Raw genomic sequence first — 19,663 nt, forward strand, 5'->3', positions numbered from 1 at the left:
TTTGAATTCAAAGATATTCCCACTTGGTTAACACAATTCTTCATTTTTTACTTCTTTGTTAGTACCAAGAAAAGAAATTCCAGGCTGTAAAAGATTCAAATGACTTGTATCTAAATCAGACCTGGACTCTCTCCTCTCCACACGCCGATTTACGTGAAATCTCTTAGAGTTTCTCTGCCTCTATAAAATGCGGGTGCCACTGCCCATCAGGCCCAGGTTTGCCTCTTTGCACAAACAGTCCAAAACAGTTTTCCTGATCTGTTTCAACTTGAAGTGTTGTCAATATATGGATTGTCTTGCTTTCTAATTCAGTGAAAAATCTAGTTTTCCATTAGTCTCTGCCTTTCTAATTTTCGATACAGCTTTACCAAATGTAATTATTAAAGGCAGATTCAAGAAAGCAATTACTGAGCTACTGGTTTGTATCTCTGAAGTCTTAATAAGAGGCAAAAAGTTGTAATTCCTCTAAGAGTATAAAATAAATTTTTCTTAGATGAGACACATGCACCCTTGAATTTGTATATGGGGAGACATATTTAAAACAGTATATAAAGCATCCTTTCTTAAAACACAAGTTTTAGCCCTCATTTAAACTTTTTTCAAAGGCAATTGTGTATTTAGTAAGGAGTAGGAAAGGGCATTTCAGAAAGGGCACATTCTGCTCTTTCTCCAGGACTCCCTGACTTTGGTAAACCACTTAACTTCCCTGGATCTCCTTCTTCCCACCATCTGTAAATATGTGAAAATGTTAACCTAGATGACCACCAAGCACTCCTTCAACTCGAAAGGTCTATGAAATATTTAGTAAATTCCTAACCTCTGCTAGGCTCAGTCCTATACACAGAATGGAGGTTCCCAGGCTTAAAAATTAGTAAAGAAAAATATAATTAATATTAATAAAATAGTTAATATAAAGCAATATATAAAGCACTAACCCAATGATGTAAACCAAATTATCTTTCTAAAATGTTCTGAGGAATAGCTGTTCATACAAATGGGGGACAGAACTTCTTCGATAGGCAAATAGTGGAGTATTCATGATGTCGTCGCTTAACACTGGTCTTCGGCAAACAACAAATTCTGTGAATGGAGCCACTGCCCCCAAACCAAAATGCCTTGGAAACACTGACGAGTTGTGTAGCAATCATTTAATCATCCTTATCTCAGTATTGTGATGCTATTTAACAACTCATGTGAGGCACAAGGAGCAAGTTGCTGTCATTATTTTACAGATGAGAAGACTGAGGATCAGAAAAGTAAACGGCTTTTCAAAAGCCTCAGAGCTAATCAGCAGCCTGTCCTCCAGAATATGATCATGAGCAGCCTTTCTGCAAAATTAATTGTTGAATAAGGCCATAGAAGCCCTTGTCCTTGTGATTTTTCACTCTTGGTGTGTCAGCACCATTCAAAATAGTGCCAATTATTTACCTTGAACACCATAAAGCTACAGCAACTACTCCAATTCTATCTTATGTTAATTTAGCTGATATGCAAAGAGCTCACCTTCGTGATTTCTAGAATCTGTGCCAATGGATTTTGGACAAGGTTCTGACACCAAGGCCTCAAAATTTACAATGACCATCATCACTACCACCATTATCTGAGGTCTATCTGCATCTGCAGCGGATTTCTTCAAATCCTCCTTCAGGAAAGTCTGACATCCAAATTTGAAACAAAAGGGGAAAAAAATTAAAAAAAGAAACAAGCAAGCAAACAACACACTTATTCCTTTACTTCTACAATGAAGTGAAAATCTGTATACTAGGTCCATACTGATTCAGCCTTCTAAAAGTGTTCTGTGCTCAGTCTGGATGCCACATTTTAAGAACATCATTGTCACTCACGAGATAGAGTCTTTTCCGTGGAGAAGCCACAGCAGGACCAGAGGTCTTTCCCTTTGGCATTTGAGGAGCAAGGAGAGATGTTTACCTGGGGGGAGCAGTCTTTAAGTTTTTACAGAGCAAATGAGTAAAGAGAGCACAGTGAAGTTTTGTTGATCCCAATAACAAAATTAAGGCTAGCTAGTAAATTTTCTGTACAGTCTAGAGCTGAGAAAAAGGATCATGACTTTGAGTTTGCCATGCTAGCATAATGAGCCCACATCCCAAATCACTCACCAGATAAGGCTGAACTGACAGTTTCCAGGCGGCTTATGTGAGAAGGATTACTGTTCAACCCAGTTTCTGGTCAGAGATTGTATTTTGGGAAAACAGATGGCACGCCACTGTTAAGTAAACAGCCTCTTTCTTTAAAGTGAGTCAATAAGGGCAGGGGTGTCATTAAGCCATAGAAATAGCTAACATAGAATTTGAGATGCAGAATGTTACAGATAAAGGCCCCAGATCGACTATTCAAAGAAAAAACATTTTACAAGGGAGCAGCAAGATCGAGACTCAAATAAAAGTTTCTAAAATACAAAAGCACAAATAATTATAACCACAAAATCTGAAACAGTCACTTTAAAGAATTAAGAAAAGTGGGTAAACATTCAGTTTCTAGCTTTGAAAACACTAAGAGAACAAAGCAGGGCTCAGGTGATGAAGCTAGGAGGTAGCACAGGGAATGCACCAGAAGGAATCAACTCCACAGAGGAGCTGGAAACAAAAAACAGAGATCCAGGTCTCCTTGGAAACAAAGTCAGGAGCACATTTTCGTCATGCAATCAGAATGAGCAAGTCACATGTGTGGACACAGACTACTAATAAAGAAACAAAAACCAGATACAGTGGAAAGTGCTGTGGGTTTTGTCTTAATTCTGATATTAAGTAGCCACACTATCCTGGATAAATCATTTACTCTCACTTCTGGTTCCAGTCACTTTATTTATTTATTCAGTAAAAATGTATTGATTACTTCAATGTGTAAACAGGTGCTAGATGCTGGGAATACAGTGAACCACCAGTAGAATGCAGACTCTGATAAATGCTCCAGGAAAGGACAGACTGCTGAGAGAGCCTGAAAGAGGACAGTCCAGTCAGGTCTAAGCTGATGTGAAGGTGATGAAGAAACTGAGACTTGTTGCCTAAGGGGGAGTTGAGGGTGGAGGAGGACAAGGTCCAGGGGGAAGTTAGTTTAACAAAAGAAACAGATTCACTTGTGGCACTAAGATTGTGAGACTGGAGCTCAGTGAAGAGAAAGGATCAAGAATAGCCACTTAGGGAGCCACTCTGTGCCATAGTGGTTAACTTTGGTATGCTCCAGGTTCAAAGGATCAGATTCCAGGCGCAGACATACACCACTCATCAGTTATGCTGTAGTGGCAACCCACATACAAAATAGAGGAAGACTGGCACAGATGTTAGCTCAGGGCAAATCTTCCTCAGCAAAAAAAAAAAAGAAAAAGAAATAGCCACTTAGATAGGCAGGAGGCAGACCACACTGGGCCCTAACTTGAGCCATGCTAAGGATTGACTGGCCTTTACCAAATGACCACTGAGAAACCACTCAATGACTGTAAACAGGAGCTGATTTGGTCAGATGTGCAGAAAAATCTTTCTGACTGCAAAATAATGAATTCTAAAGAGTTTAGAGTAGATAGGAAAGAGTACAAAGTTATTCAAGTCTTCTCCAAAGTTTTGCTCTACATCAAAAATTACATGTTCCTTAGGTTTGCCTTTAAGCATTTTATAATTATACTATATCAATTTAAAAATGAACTCAGTCATGGGGCTGGCCCCGTGGCCGAGTGGTTAAGTTCGCGCGCTCCGCTGCAGGTGGCCCAGTGTTTTGCTGGTTCGAATCCTGGGCGCAGACATGGCACTGCTCATCAAACCACGCTGAGGCAGCGTCCCACATGCCACAACTAGGTGGACCCACAACGAAGAATATACAACTATGTACTGGGGGGCTTTGGGGAGAAAAAGGAAAAAAATTTTAAAAAAAAGAACTCAGTCATATAATAATGATAAAACTGGGCCTCTACAAGTTTAAAAAATGGGGCCGGCCCTGTGGCCGAGTGGTTAAGTTCACGCACTCCGCTTCAGCAGCCCAGGGTTTTGCTGGTTTGGATCCTGGGCATGGACCTAGCACCGCTCATCAGGCCATGCTGAGGAAAGTCACTGGGACCTTTTAAGAACTCACTCCTCAAAGGCTGTTCTCCCTTCGTCATCTGTGCAAGACGGAAGATTAGTCTGTCTGCTCTGCTGGTGGAGATGACAGAGAACACCACCATAGGTCCGTGGGCACTGGCTGAGGAAGGGACAGAGAGGGGACTAGGGGTCCTCCACCTCCCCCACAACGTGTGGAGCCCCCTCTAGGGCAGTGAAGGCAGTACAACTCAGCAGTACGCAGGTGTTCCCAGAGGAAACAAATCAAGAAAGAGTGGGGGTGGGGGAGTGGGGCAGGGGAGGAGACAGACAGGAGGTACTACGAGGGCTGGCCTAAGGGGAAGAGCACAGGCAGAAGGCATCCACAGGGCTCTATCAGTGCTGGACCAAGGGTTACGTCAGCAGCCCACTTAGGTGAAACGGAAAGGAGAACAAAGTAAATGGATACAGGAATACCAGAGTCACCACTGAGGTAAGACCATTGAGAAAACAGAATTTCGAAAGACAAGTAGAACTTTTGGGGTTATCCTATACAGGATACTGCAGGGGAGAACTTTGAGGTCCCCAGATTAACCCTACATGCTAAGTATCTGATGATAGGCATCCACATAGGATGGGCCATGATCTACAATCTCCAGGTTAATGTTCATCAGGATGAGACAATACATTCTATTTATGACTAAGATTACATGTTACAATGATCAGCTTTGGGTTCCAGTCAAAATTATGTAATGATTAGGCTGGTGACATGAATCTGAAGTATAAGAAGGAAGTACCAACCAAGGGCCTGGTCTCTACCCAGCACATGACTGGGCGAGGTGACAAGAGCATGTAGGAGCGTATGTATCTGTAGCCTAGTCATGCACTGTGGGAGGAGCTTGAGGTCAGAGAAGGTACTTAAGCCAGTCTTAAGAAAGGGGATGAGTGGGGAAGAGACTGACAATATCCAAAGCACAGTTTTCTACTATCCACTAGCAGCATTCCCTCCCAGCTGCACCTCAATCTGATTAAAGGGAGAGATGGTCAGACACCACCCACTCTGTCTCCATTCTCAACAAAGACACCCGCTACCTAAATTCCTTCTTCCACTCTCTCATTCATCAAAGCCTGTCTGCCCTCAGACTGGGACTTGGATGAGCAGTGGGGATAGCCCTAATTTTAAACCCATCCCTATACTCTTACAACCTTGATCCTGAAGTGAAAAGAAAAAAAATTCAAAAGTAAAAGTGAAAACAAAAGAGAGTGGAGATGTGGTGGTCAGAGGAGCAGCCTGGGCTGTAGCCCAGGAGATTAGCCTAAAAGAGGGGAGGTCTCAAGACATATAGACACAAGGCAAAGAGTACCCCAAATCCTGAGCATCACAATAATAGGATTAAAGTTCTAACACAACTGTGTCCTACAGTGGATTTTTTTAATTAAGTTTCGTTGTCAAAGTAAACCTTATCTCTCGTGATTTTCTTAACTCCCTAATCTTCTCTCTTTACAGCTGTTACTCCTAATAGTAAAGTGATGGTTCACTATTTATAGAATAAACTGATATCTTTCTGCCTTGAACCCACAAGCTCTCAATCCACTCTGGCTTCAATGCTGCATTCCTCATTAGTGAAAAGCATGCACCAGAAAGAATTATTCCATTAGGTAGTTTGAAAAAGATAACCACACCAATGTACTGTAATCTTGACATTACTGCAGGGTCTGCCTCTCAAAATAAAGCCATTCTTCAGCAAGAATGTATTAAGTACTTTTGTAGGCCAGGCTCCGAGCTGGCGTACAGTAGGCCATAAAAGAGACACGGAACTCCGGGAAGAGATGAAGATGAACCAAGAGTAAGTACATGATTATGACTGAAATAGGAACTGGAAGGAAATGCAGATGGTGCCAAAGTCATCTTAATGGGGAAACCTGGCTTAGTCTGAGCAATGAAGGACCACCCTAGAGATTTAACACTGCACGCTACTCTTGATGACAGGCTAAGGCAACTGTCCTCACGGTACACACATGCCCCTGTTTACAGCTCTCTCTACTCTGATACCCACACCCTGGGCTTATCTTTGGAGATCAAAAACCTGGGTTCAAATTCCAGCTTTACCACTTACTGGCTGTGTCCCCCAACAGTAAGTTATTTAAACGCACTGGGCATCAGTTTATTCATCCGTTAAATGAAGATAATACTACTTTCTCTGTAAGGACTTAAATAAAATTAAATATTTACAAGGCAAATAGTATGGAGCCTAAAATATAGTTAGCACTCAACAAATAATAGGTAGTATTTTCACGACTTAAGTGTCCCTAAATTTTAGTCAATGACATGAAAATCATTTAAATCAGTATTTAATGACCCCTCACTCTAATATATCCGAATGCCTTTTTCTAGCTTTGGTAATGAAGAATCTAACCAGAGTGTGCTTGGAATAGGTGTCCTGTGTTACTATGGTAACTACCATTACCTGTTATTTCTTTTTGAGTATTTAAAACAATTTCATATGTGAAACAAATGCCTTTTTATAATTCACTATTGTGAATAGGTAATACATCCATATGGTTTAAAAAAATGGGGAGGGATATGAACAGATAAAGAGTGAAAAGTCTCCCTCGAAACCCAGACCACGCTGTGACCATGTCACCCCCTGCACTCCCTCCTCGGGCCTCACTGTCCACAGACCCTCTCGGCCTTGCTATGTGCACATCTGATGTCAGTCTTATGTCCTTCCCTCCTACACAAACGGCAGCACATTATACACAGTTCTAGCTCCTGCTTTTTCACTTCACAGTGGACCTTGGCAATCTTCCCACATGAGGATATAAACACTGTCCTTTCCCTCCTTTTATTGCTACATAATATTCTATTGCACGGATACTGTTATAATAAAGGTCTTTTTGGCTACATCTCTTTCTGGACGGACACAAACTTTCTTAATTATAGTTTTGGAGGTAGATGTAGAGAAAATGTGTGGAAATATATTTTCATTTGCCTTAATTGTTCTTAGTCAAAAACTTACAGCAACTAATTATTTTTGGTATACTTTACATAAACAATCTACACAACCACTATGCTACAGTTTACAATAATAACTTCTCCCTTAAATTATTTTCAAACATCTGTTCTATATTTTACACGTAGCAGGATCATGTTCCTCCGTGTTTATACGGGAAGAGCGCCGACTGCTACAGTATCCAATCAGTTACCCCGAGGAGATGTCAGCTGTCAACCATGTCTCTTGCAGCGATTTCCCTCTCCTCTCTCCCTTCCCACTCTGGGTGAGCTGTCAAGTTTCTAGTTTCTGACGTGCATTTACATCACTCAATGACATCTGACAGCAGTGAAAGGCCACAGAAAACTGCTTATTGATCAGAGCAAAACTAGTTGACGGAACAGATGAGGTTGTATCACAGAAATGCAGCCACATTCAGGTGATGACATTTTGCTCCCCGTACACAAGAGCTTAATGGAATACAACTTCATTATATCATGCCACTTGTGCTTACAGCACCAAATCCAGCTCCTGACTGTTTTGTCTATGTGGTGATGAGGACAATCTATTTGTGCTGGTATCAATGTATTGCTAACCTGATTTGCTCATGAGCACTTGCAAACTACTTGTGAATCTGTCCTGACAAATACACCAAGAGACACTGAAATCTCAATCTTACGAAAATCTAATTGTGTTGTCCTTTAAAAAAGAAAAGTAGAATTACCACTTAGCGAGCCATAACTGCTCAGTTTAAAACTTTTATACCAGTGTGTTGAGAAGTTTAAGTGGGCATTTCTTGGATTCTTGTGACATTGTCAGGAAAACAAACAAAAATTAGTAACTCGAGATACACTCAAAATTTACTTACAAATGGGAGAATTTAGTCATTTCTAAGAACTAAAATGAAAGAAAGATTAAGGTTCTCTGCATACAAATTGTTCCTTTCAGTTTCAAAGATAACAACTTTAACCGCTTCCCATTCCCACTGCCCACGCAGATAGATAACTGTAAAGTTATAACTCAGTGTGTGTCTGGAGCAGGAATCACTAAGCCAGACTCCTAATATTTTGCCACATAACTCCTCAAACATAAGAAAAGGAAAAGGCAGCAAAAGGCAGCAAATGAAACAGAATTACCAGCCCTCCAGGACTCCTCAGTGAAAAAAAAGCTAAAACTTTACCATGAGGGTTGTCTGGCTTTTATCTTCTCCCTTTAAATCCTCCCTTGAGACGGGAGTATTCTCCCAAATTATGCATTCTCATACCACCTTCGCAACCTGGCCACATGTGCATCCTATTTGGACTTATTTTTCTTTAAACAGCCTTTTTACTTTAATAAAGAAAACTTTAAGGCAAGTATGAAAAGAAATGCTCACTTTTAAATTATGTTTCTTGCTGAAGGTTCTGAGCCTGCTGCTCTCTCTTAGAAAGAGAGATTAGCAAAGTAAAGCCAAGTTAAAACTTTTGGAGAATTTCTTAGGGGAGTGAGGGAAATGGCACAGGATTACAAGATAAGTGAGAAGGAATAACTTTCTCCCTTGTGAATCAACATGATTTAAGGGGTAAGCACCAGTGAAATCATGTGCTTTGGCACTGGTGGCCTGTGTCCAAACCCAGGGAATGCAGGCACAGTACACTGTGCACAGAACACATGGTACACTGACGGAGCTGGCTGCCACGGTTCGAATCCTGTCCCTCCCACTTACTGTGTGACCCCCACCAAGTTATTTAACCTCTGCATGCCTCACTTGCCTCTCGTCTGTAAAAGGAGATATTAACAGCATGTGACCTCAAAGAATTGCTCTGAGGAGTAAATGAGATTATGTGTGTAAAGTGTTTAGCAAAGTATCCAACACCCAGAAATGTCTAATAAATGTTGAGTTATTATTATTCATTTCTTCCCATCTGCTTATGGAGAGCTTCAGTTAAAAAAAAATAAAAAGGATAGAGGACAGAAGAAACTCAAGGCAGGGGGTACATGAAGAAAAGAAAGAAATGGAGAGAAACGGAAAGAAAAACCCACGGGTTAACAAGGGAAAAAATGAAGTCTGAGCAAGAATAGGGTTTTCAGACCCACTTCAGCAGCCTCCTTGCTGGGAAAGCTGTCCTTCCACATCTCAGCCCAGTTCTGTTTCTTTTTTGTTTTTTCAGGCAAAGACCACAGCTCTCCTCTGGGCTCTAATAACAGCTTGTTCAAGCTCGGTGATCTACTTTACGTGTGGGCCTCCCCCTCAGACCTGAGGCTTCTTGAAGACAGAGGCTAGGTCTCCCCTGGGTGTCCTCAGGGCCCAGCACAGTGCCCCACCCAGCACGCACCAGGTGCAGTTGCTCAGTGAACACACCCTGACCACTCTCCCTAAGGAAGGCCATGCCAGCACCGGCCAGGCCTCCCGGGGGATGTTTACGCACATCTGAACACGGGATTTTCTGGTGAAGCTTCCGACTTTTTATTTATAGCACCAGCGTGCATAATGAAAAAAAGTTAACAGAAAAGCACAAAAGTGGTAAGTGTACTTCAAACACATTAGATTTTTCAAGAAATACTATAAGTTTTGCCATTTTACAGATCACACCATACAAAATGCTTCAGCTTCATTTTTTTGGATTTTGAGATCACTAGAATAAAATTTCTTTTTCAACCACCCTGACCAAAATGTATGCCTGAGGGCCCTTGTAAACTCAGTGCTTCTGAACCACAGGCCACATGTTATTTTCCAAATACTTTTTCTTTTATAGGTTTTCTATTTGGGCCTAACTGGAAGCAAAAAGTTAGTTCAAATCAGACCCACTCTGCTGTATTCACAATTAATAAGGCACATGACAGTGGTTAAATTTGTAATCTTGTAAGGTGCGTGATGGCAGACAATAATAAGCACGGCAGCGCGGAGGAACCCAGAGCGAGCCAGGTGCAGGGTGGGAAGTGGAGAGAGTAACCACGCACTCCCGCTGTCCCCAGACAGCCCAGGTTTACCGCTGTTATCCCAGCGCAATGATCAATACCACCACCTTTTTCTTTAAAAGTATGTCAGTATGGATGATAAGTTAGGTAGCCACTCTAAGAATGCAGAGGAACAGTCCACTCCATGCAGGTTCTGCGGTCTTAGAGCTCTTTGTATACACCTACCATGTTTGTGGTTCATTGTTTCATATGTATGTGTTTTGATAGACATAGCCTCCACCTCACTCTTAGCTGTTATTCTAATTCTGTCTCCAGTACCTAATTGAGTCCTTGCCACAGAGTAGGTACTTAATTGTGGTTGAATGATTAATCCTGAGACATTCACAACTCAATGGACTAGACTATAACTGATGGGAGTGAGTTTAACAAGGAAGATAGTGAGTGGTCAGGTAAAATTCATTTAAATTTGAATTCTTAAGTAATGTCCTTGAATCTGAAAGCCAAAATTACACAGGTAATTTTACAGACAGGAGTAATATCTGAGTTGGAAAGTGAGAAGGACCTGAAACTTGTGTTCAGAAAATGTGGGCAGATCTCCAAACGGGCGTTCCCAGGAGCAAGCTGCGATGCTTTATCATGAAGACCTTTGGAGGGAGTTAACCAGGAGTACCTGTATTTACCAAACCTCCTGGATGAGTGGCTGAGATGGCCACCCCCAATCAACACAGTGAAGGTCAAGACTCACAGGCTTCTCATGGGTGGTGGGAGCTCTCACGTGCACTGTCAGAACGAACCAACTGTCAGAAACCAACCTTCCCACACAACTCTTCCCACCTCCCAGTCTCCCACTTCCCTCCACTCTCCACCCCTTGCTGATAACCTCAGGATGAAATCAGGATCCTTACCTACCACCCCAAAAAACAGCTTCAAATCAAATATGCCTACTTTACGCTTTCACATCCACATAGCCGGAATGTGGGTTATAAATACACAGTATGTTCTAACATATACTTCCACTGAGGACATTAAGATCTTGGAAGAACTTTTCCGAACTGAAATATCTATGTTCTCACACACTTACTTAAACGACTCCTGGGAGCTAACACCTACATCAGACCCCTAGAAGCCGACTGTGGCAGCTCTTGACTGGGTAGATGCCCAACGGCCGCTCTGAGCACGCCCGGAGCACCAGGTTGTCTTCTTCCACATAGGCACACTCAAAGTCAAAAGAAAAACGAATTTTATTATCAATGAATAACATGTGGCTTCCTTAGCTGTGTTCCCTTGGTCACAGAGTTCATTTTTCTTTCTTTTTTTTAAAGATTGGCCTTGAGTTAATATCTGCTGCCAATCTTCCTCTTTTTTTTTTTTTTCTCCCCAAAGCACCCCCAGTACATAGTTGTTTATTCTAGTTGTAGGTCTTTCTAGTTTTGTTACATGGGACGCCACCTCAGCATGGCTTGATAAGCGGTGCTAGGTCTGCACCCAGGACCCGACCCGGTGAAACCCTGGGCCGCCTAAGTGAAGCACATGAACTTAACCACTCGGCCATGGGGCCAGACCCCACAAAGTTCATATTAAACAGCACGTTGAATGGGACAAAATACATGAAGCCAAATTATCTGATCACTATGCAAATTACCAACAATTTAAGTGTCTATAAAATAAAGACAAAAGTGTAACTATAAGACAATTTTGTAAAACCTAGTATATAATTTTAGATTTGAGGAAAAGGCATTTAGACACTTAAAATAATTAAATAAATAATATGTATATATATTTTTTACAAAACTAGACATTCCATTGGGTGACTGCTCTACTTCAACAACTGATTCCCAAGCTTCTCTTGCTCTAATTTTTGAAACTATGCTAAACTGAACGCATGTAACCCAAGAATTTATAAGGGCTGCAAAAACCAAATATAACGTCTGCTGTCCCTACTGTGCCATTTAATTCTAGGACCAACTAGACACAACGTTCATAAGTCTACGTTTTTAATTTTAATAGGTATTATACTTACATAACTTTTGATGTAGTTAGTGGACAATGTTGCATACCTAGGAGAAGAAGAGAACCAGAACATACCTGTGTAGTAAATGGGGTATTTTAATTAGAAACAATCGTCCACCAAATGCAATGACATCATAAATGTAGCAAAGTAGGAGATTATCAATAGTATAAAAATTTAGAAACATACTCTTTCCAAAGAGATTCACAAGTAATTATGCTTTAAATTATAAGAGCATAGGGCAGGTACCTTCAGTAAACCAAAATTTAAGGATAATTAAGAAATAAAACTTGGAGCCAGCCCCATGGCCAAGTGCTTAAGTTCAGCAAGCTCCACTTCAGCAGCATGGGTTCAGTTCCCGGGTGTGGAAGTACACCACTTGTCGGTGGCCATGCTGTGGCAGTGACCCACACACAAAATAGAGGAAGACTGGCACAGATGCTAGATCAGGGAAAATATTCCTCAGCAAAAAAAAAGCAAACCAAAACTCAACATTAAATATATGGCCAAAAACTTTCCAAGTTTTAAAACTCCATTCAACATGGCCTATCTTTCATCCAACACAGATGGCCTGAACACTGTGTAGGTGTGCAGTACACAGGAGATAACTAGAAGCATAAAGCATGATCTGCGGGTCAGAGTTGACAGACCTGTGGAGGGACAGACTTGTTCACTGATGACCATCACACAGGGCTAAGGGTGGTATGAAAGAGACATAAACAGGGTACATTAAACGTGCAGAGGAGAGTGCAACCAACTCTATCTGGAATAGTTAGGTAAGGATTCACAGAGGAGCAAGTTTCTGAGCTGGGTACTGGATTCTCTGTGTACAGGGCAGACACGGACCCAGAGAGGTGGAGGACACTCCAGGACTAGGGAACAATAAGTACAAAGATAGACATCCAGAATTGGTATGATCTACCTGTGCAACGTTAACAAACTGCTATGAGGTGAAACTTGGCTGAATCTTGGGGGAGGGGAGATGGGGGGCCAGTTGAGAGAAGCTTGGAGAGGCAGCCTGGGACAGGATTGGGAAGGGGCTTGTCTCAACCATACAAGTCTGACCTTCAGCTTGCAGATAGCCAAGAGGCAGCAGAAATATTCAGAAAGGCAAATTTAAAAGAGGCGTGGAAGGACACAGAAGGGAGAACCTTCTATAGAAGAGAGGTGGCGCAGCCACTGCGAGTACACAGGGAACGTGGAGGGGACTGGGAGCAGGGACCAGACACCACGGATATTTCTGTAAATAGCTGAGTGCCCAGATGAGGGAGAGACGATGAGTATCCTGAGATTTTATGTTGGGAACCTGGGTAGATGGTGATGTCTGGACTCAAAGATACAGAGGGCAAAAAAATATCATTTGTTTTTGAAAGAGAGAAAGAAAGAATGGAGATAACGAAATCAGCATGGGACATCTTGAATTTAGGTACCTACAGGCTACCTAGATGCAGACACCCAGTAGGAAGCAAGACAGGGCAGACTAATTCCAGATGAGCCACCGTGGAGGAGAGACCTGAGATCAGGCACCAACTGGGCACTGTGTTTACCCCCAGAGGTCAAGGTCAGAGAGAATAGGAACAAGTGTGCAGGACACTCCAAGGGAGAGGACGGAGAGTCAAGATCCTGAAAGATATACTTGTCAAGTCCAAGGAGCAATGACAGGAGACCAAGTCAAAAGAGTCAGAGGCGAGGTAAACCTTGAACGGGGGTAGGCGTACGGAACAAAGACAGCAGAGGAGTGAGAAGTTCTAGAACTTGGGCAATAACAGGGCTGGGATGCCCAAATATCCGCTGCATGCCAGCCCCTCTGGGCCCGCCTGATCTTCTCCAACTTCTAAGTGGCTAGTTTTCATTGTTGTAACTGCAATCTCTTCAAATAGTCTATTAATTCCTACATGAAGGAAATTGCATTTTATTTCTTTTCTACAGTCTCCTCAGCGTCACTCACAGTACAAGGCATAAATTAGGAAAAGAATAAATACTTGCTAAATGAAAAGAAAACAAACTACATTTCAAGAAATCCAAAACTTAGGTAGTATGGAAAAGTTCCTCATAATAAATACTAGCAATATTTAAATATCTAGATCATTTTCCCTCTCAAAAAGGACCAATACTTATAAGGGTAAAGGAATAAAATTATGGCTCTCAGGTCTTTGACAGGTGAGAGTTTATCTTTCTCCAGTTATGCTTTCTAATAATACATAATACCCATTTCCATATGGCCTTTCAGAACCGAAATTTGAACATACTTTCTCATACACAGACTTACATGTTCCCTGCTCCTAATTTTTTAAAAAGGTTTTATATTTTCACATCTTAAAAATTGCTTCTACTAAGGCCATTGGTTTCTGCACCAGTGAGTTAATCATTCTTAATAAGAAAAAGTACCCCCCACCCTGCCCCCGCCATCATGAGAATTATTCTCATAAGAGGATACACAGGTCCTTGAAGACTAAGATCTCTTTGAATTACTTCATCATTCTGGGAAGCACCTAGCAATGAGTCAATGCTCATGTAAGTGTTGAAGGAACTTTATATTACTCAACAGAAGCATTTCTGATAGACTATATGTTAAAGAATTTTTTTTCTGGTGCAAACAGTAAATTTCCATTGACTTCATGATAGCTAAAGAAATAAGTTCACTGAAGCTACTGTTGCTACAGTCAGTGCCAACCCTCCACTCAGATCATCTGTCGCCAGAATCCTACCAACAGCAAGGGATTTACTACTCTAGCTCCAAAATCACCATGACTTCCAGCCAGGCAGATGTTGAAGACTACAGCGATGAAAGAGCAGAGGAGACTGGGCTCCTTCAGGTGGAGCAGAGATCTCAGGGTGGAGGCTGGCAGCAGGTGGTGAAAGTTAATCCAGCAGGAATGGAAAAGAGCAAAGATTTCAAATCAAGGGAAACACCATGGAGAAAAAGCAGCTCTCAGAAATAGCCAGGACATGGGGCCGGCCCAGTGGCGCAGCGGTTAAGTTCACATGTTCTGCCTCTCGGTGGCCCAGGGTTTGCCGGTTCAGATCCCGGGTGTGGACATGGCACTGCTTGGCAAAAGCCATGCTGTGGTAGGCATCCCACGTATAAAGTAGAGGAAGATGGGCATGGATGTTAGCTCAGGGCCAGTCTTCCTCAGCAAAAAGAGGAGGATTGGCAGTAGTTAGCTCAGAGCTAATCTTCCTCAAAAAAAAAAAAAAAAAAAAAAAAAGGCCAGGACACCCACCGCCCACCATGCATCCATACTGTAAGCCTCTAGCCACCATCCCATACCCACCAAAGGATAGGGAACACTTACAAGGTTCTTTGACACCAGTTCTTGGACTCAGATTTGGAAACCGCTCCATCAACCACATCTGGCCTGTCTGCTTGGTAGTAAGAAGCCCTGTAGACCAGTGGTTCTCAATCCTGGCTGCACATTAGTTACCTGAAGAACCGTTTGAAGTATCACTGTCCAGGCCTCCAACCAGACCAGTTAGATCAGAGTCTCTGGGTAGGAAACAGTATAAACAGACTTATCTACCCACCATCAAGATTTAACAGATGTTTACATTTTTCCATATTTACTTTGATTTCACTTTTGCTTTTAAGAAACGAAATGTCATTGGTTCAGCTAAACTCATATTTAACATTCGGAACAACACCTGTCTCCCTCTTCCCAGACCAGAGAACTGAAAAATCTGAGCTCTGCCCAGAAATACACAGCCAGAGCGCTGGTGGATCGGCTGCAGCCCGGACCCGCTGGCCCCGGGTGCATGGCTCACTGCAGTGTACCACAGCGCCTGCAAGGGCTGGGATTTTAATTACTGATTTAAAGAGTTAGAAATGGAAAGGAATTCTGAGTAAGCCCCACTGCATTTTAATTGCATATGTATTATGTCTTGCAGCCAATTTTCCCCTTGCCATTAGATAGAAGGAACATACCTCCGTTTTTATTATTAATATAAGAGAAAATAAGGTCGAAAGTAAGTTAACACTGACTCTGCAGGAGCGCATGTATGCCCTGAAGTTTCACACAGGTACTCTCAGCCACCACGAGCCTTCTCTAAGTCACTCTGCGTGAAAGGAACACCAATGTTCTTCTGAATGGGAAAATCACACATGAGTATTTCAGACAACAGAACACAATGTTCACACACATACACACACAAACACACACAGAGCTTTCCGGAACATTTGTACAGTCTTGATTTACATTACTAAACTGAAGAAAGCATTCTATGACACTGCTGACCTTAATATCAAAGGTTTATAGATGAATACGTGGGTATCTTGCTTTTTTCCGCCCAAAAGCAATAGAAGGCAAAAAGTCAAATATTTTCATTTTTTGAAGGGGTGAGCAGAAGAGTGAGCCCACAGAAAAAATCTCAGATATTTAAACAATTAAATTCTGCTAACATTATAGAAAACATGATCAGTGAAGTTTGTTACAGAAAAATCCAGAAATCTGAGGAGTAGCCTAATAAATATATACTGTCTAAAAATACCTGTTAAAAAAATCTTCAGGTGGTAAATATGTAAGCTGCACACACACAGATGTATTCACTGCATCTTTTTAGATTTTTAAAGACACTCTTGTATTGTCACAACTAAATATCTGGAGTGAAGAAATCTTACCCCTCCTCCCCCTAAAATGTTTCTAGCAATACAGTTCTATACCAGGAGAGTGACACACACAAGTGCAAAACGATCCACCCCTTCAATCTAATACATTAGGCTATGTGTTGTCTTCTGGTTCTTATGAATGCACTCAAAACAACTATGCTTACATGTATGTAAGAGCTCATATAAGGTAGTAAGACAGCAGGATGGGGGAAAGGTGTTATGTTTTCTGAAAACAGCCTAAGAAGATAATTTTTTGAAATAAAAAAAAGGAAGGGGTAAAAATATGCTTGCTTACTGTTGGGAGCTCTCTTTTTGAAAAAACTCTCTTAATGATACTTAATTTTGGAAATACACTTAATGACATCTTTGATTTCCATTTAATGTACACAGTGACACCTACTGGCATACTGATGAGGCAATGAAGACAAGATCCAAAAATTCACGCATGGGCAGAGGACTCTGAAATGCATATGTTCATGCGTCTCATGTTAAATGACACTTTAATTAAGTAAAATATTCTAAAATGCTGTATTGACTTGATATTAGAAATCAGCTAGAAGAAAGGCCACATATGCCATGTTTCCGTTTTAAGTTACTGAGCACCAGGAGACTGACACACATAGGGTTTCTGGAGGCTTTGCTTAAGCATTCAGTTCACATTTTCAAAAAGCCATAACCATTTATTTTTAGTGGTTGGAGTTAAACCTCAGACCTCACTAAAGTCAATATGTTTGGTTGAGGGCAGTCACATAACGTGATAATTTTTAAAAATCATATAAACCAAGAAAAGAGTAGTTAGGAGGAGTGAGCTGCTTTATAAACAAGCTGTGTCCTATTATAAATAAGTTGTGTCCTATTATAAATAGGCTGTGGTCTATCACAGAAACAAGGCAAGACTTACAAGACTTTTTTCCTGACTGTACACATGCTATTGTTGAATTTGGCCAAAGAGAGAAAAAGAAACTGGAGATAAAGCAGGTGTTAAAAATATGGGCAAGTAAGTAGAGCATTCATCAGAAATCTGGAGAACTAAGGTGGTCTAACTTTAAAATAGAAACAGAAGGGTTTGGGACAGGATGGGATGTTTCCAAGATGACAGGAATGGTGACTGCCATGGAGGTCACCAAGGTCTGAGAGCAGACCCAGCCTTAGCCAGCAGCAACTGAATCGGTTTCAGTCAGGCAGAACCAGATAGAATGCCACGAATGTGTGCGTGCTAAGCTCCCTCTGCGAAGTCAACTTGTTGACAGAAGACAATTATCTTAAGAATAGGATATGCATCTTGAATGCCAAATCTGATTGACTAAGATGGCTACACTGTACTGCTAAGTTTCCAAGGCTGAGTCAACAGAAAGGAGGGCTGGGATCAGTTAGCAACGTCTGCCACGGGTATGGAAGAGGGGCATTACGACGCATGCCCAAGATCTGAGACCTCATTATCCTAAGAATAAACAACAAACAAACAAACAACTCTGTGTCGCAGTCTCACCCATTTCTATCCTGCTGCATTTTTTGCTTTTGTATTTGGCTTCTCCTTTTGTTTCTGGGTGAAATTTATTTTGAAATCAGCCCTATCTTGGCTCAAATAAGGAGAAGTGGAGACTTTCTTTGGCAAGCTGGAGAGGCGTGGTGGGGGTGGCAGGGACAACTGCTGAAGCAGGGCACTGACTTGGAAAGGAAGTGGCTGGTGGCACTCAAGGAACACTTGGGAAAACTCTCCCCTAAGGGGGGTGACAGTTGATCCCCAGCTGAGGGCCTTTACACAAAGAAGACAGCCCACCTGCGGCTCTGTGTCAAGTCACCAGGACCCAAAGGTGCCTACATCCCTACCCAAGATATGGGATGTGAGGTGGTGTGAACTATCTCAGGAGGGCTGACTTCTAAATCCAAACAGCAATGAACTCTCCACCAGTAAATCACTCGCCCTTTAAACCTGGCTCTAATGTATTACATTAGTTAGAGATGACATCATGTTAAAATTAAGACATGTTTTACCTAAAATTAATGAAAATGGGATAAGTTAATCATGGATAAGTGAATGACTAAACCTATTCCCTAGGTTTATTTTCTCTGTACTTTACTGTCTATAACTTTCTATTACAAATACATATTAAAATTTTTTAAATTAACTTGTGTACAGAGGGACACATCAAATGCATAGACAAGTCATTATAAACCAAGGCAATGAATGGTTCCCTGCTCCAACCCAGAGGCAACTCCTTTTTAAAAACGTTTCTACTTTTAAGTCTTCTGGTAGTCACCTCCAGAACTGGATTAATATACATATTCTTCTACTTTTTGATTTTTCAACCCTAAAAAATGTCTAATGACCCCCGTACAAAAGATGAAAATTCAGCTCATTCTATTACTTCTCACTTTGCTTACCCCTCCCCAATATTTGGAAGTTATTTCTAGTTCTTCTACTGGTTACTTTTATAACATGAAATAACCCTCTACAAGATCCTCATGTGTACTTCTAAATTTCTCCCTGAACCTCTTCTTACCTCCTTCTCCCATTCATCAGCTATTCTTTTACTTTTATACTGTTAAAAATTCCTAACATTTATATTGTTTTGACATCACCACCAAGTTTTCACTCACTATCCATAAATTGATTCCAAAAACCAATAAACAAGATTCATATTATTTTGAAATGGTATGTATGGAAAGCAAAGTAGCACACTAGGGTTATTCACAATTATATAAACCATTAAAAATTAAGTAGCATGAAGGCAAGATACTAATATGAAATGAATTATAAGAAAGCAATTGGGGAAAAAACATTAATACATGATAAAACAAAAGATCATCATTTCTTATACAATTAAAAAGAATTGTATAATCTTGGGGCCAGCCTGGTGGCGTAGTGGTTAAGGTCATAGCTTTGCTTCGGCGGCCTGGGGTTCATGGGTTTGGATCCCAGGCGTGGACCTACATACTGTTCATCAAGCCATGCTGTGGCAGCATCCCACATACAAAACAGAGGAAGACTGGCATAGATGTTAGCTCAGGGACAATCTTTCTCAAGCAAAAAGAGGAAGATTGGCAACACATGTTAGCTTAGGGACAATCTTTCTCACCCCTACCCCCGCCAAAAAAAAAAATATATATATATATGCCCTCTAAGCTTTTCATA

At 41.3% G+C, this 19,663-nt stretch overlaps 1 protein-coding gene across 10 annotated transcripts in view; it reads right to left on the reverse strand.

The window, feature by feature from the left end:
• The window catches only part of SNX24 (sorting nexin 24), a 141,186-nt gene that overhangs the window by 84,622 nt on the left and 36,901 nt on the right, over positions 1–19,663 (reverse strand). For 5 of the 10 annotated variants that reach the window (XR_006889388.1, XM_046666904.1, XM_046666906.1 and 2 more), the window contains 2 exons: positions 15,221–15,411; positions 11,937–12,001 (listed from right to left, as the gene is read on the reverse strand). The exons of 1 other annotated variant lie outside the window; for it this stretch is intronic. Coding sequence is in view for 4 of the 9 variants with exons in the window: in XM_046666904.1 (XP_046522860.1) it covers positions 11,937–12,001; positions 15,221–15,278 (123 nt within the window). In the remaining 5 variants the exon portion in view is untranslated. Of the gene's footprint in view, positions 1–10,997; positions 11,133–11,936; positions 12,002–15,220; positions 15,412–19,663 lie in introns of all 10 variants that reach the window. 4 more of the 10 variants (XM_046666910.1, XM_046666913.1, XM_046666912.1 and 1 more) reach the window with 4 other exon arrangements.

Source organism: Equus quagga, chromosome 7 (assembly GCF_021613505.1).
Source record: "Equus quagga isolate Etosha38 chromosome 7, UCLA_HA_Equagga_1.0, whole genome shotgun sequence".
NCBI classification, from domain to species: Eukaryota; Metazoa; Chordata; class Mammalia; order Perissodactyla; family Equidae; genus Equus; species Equus quagga.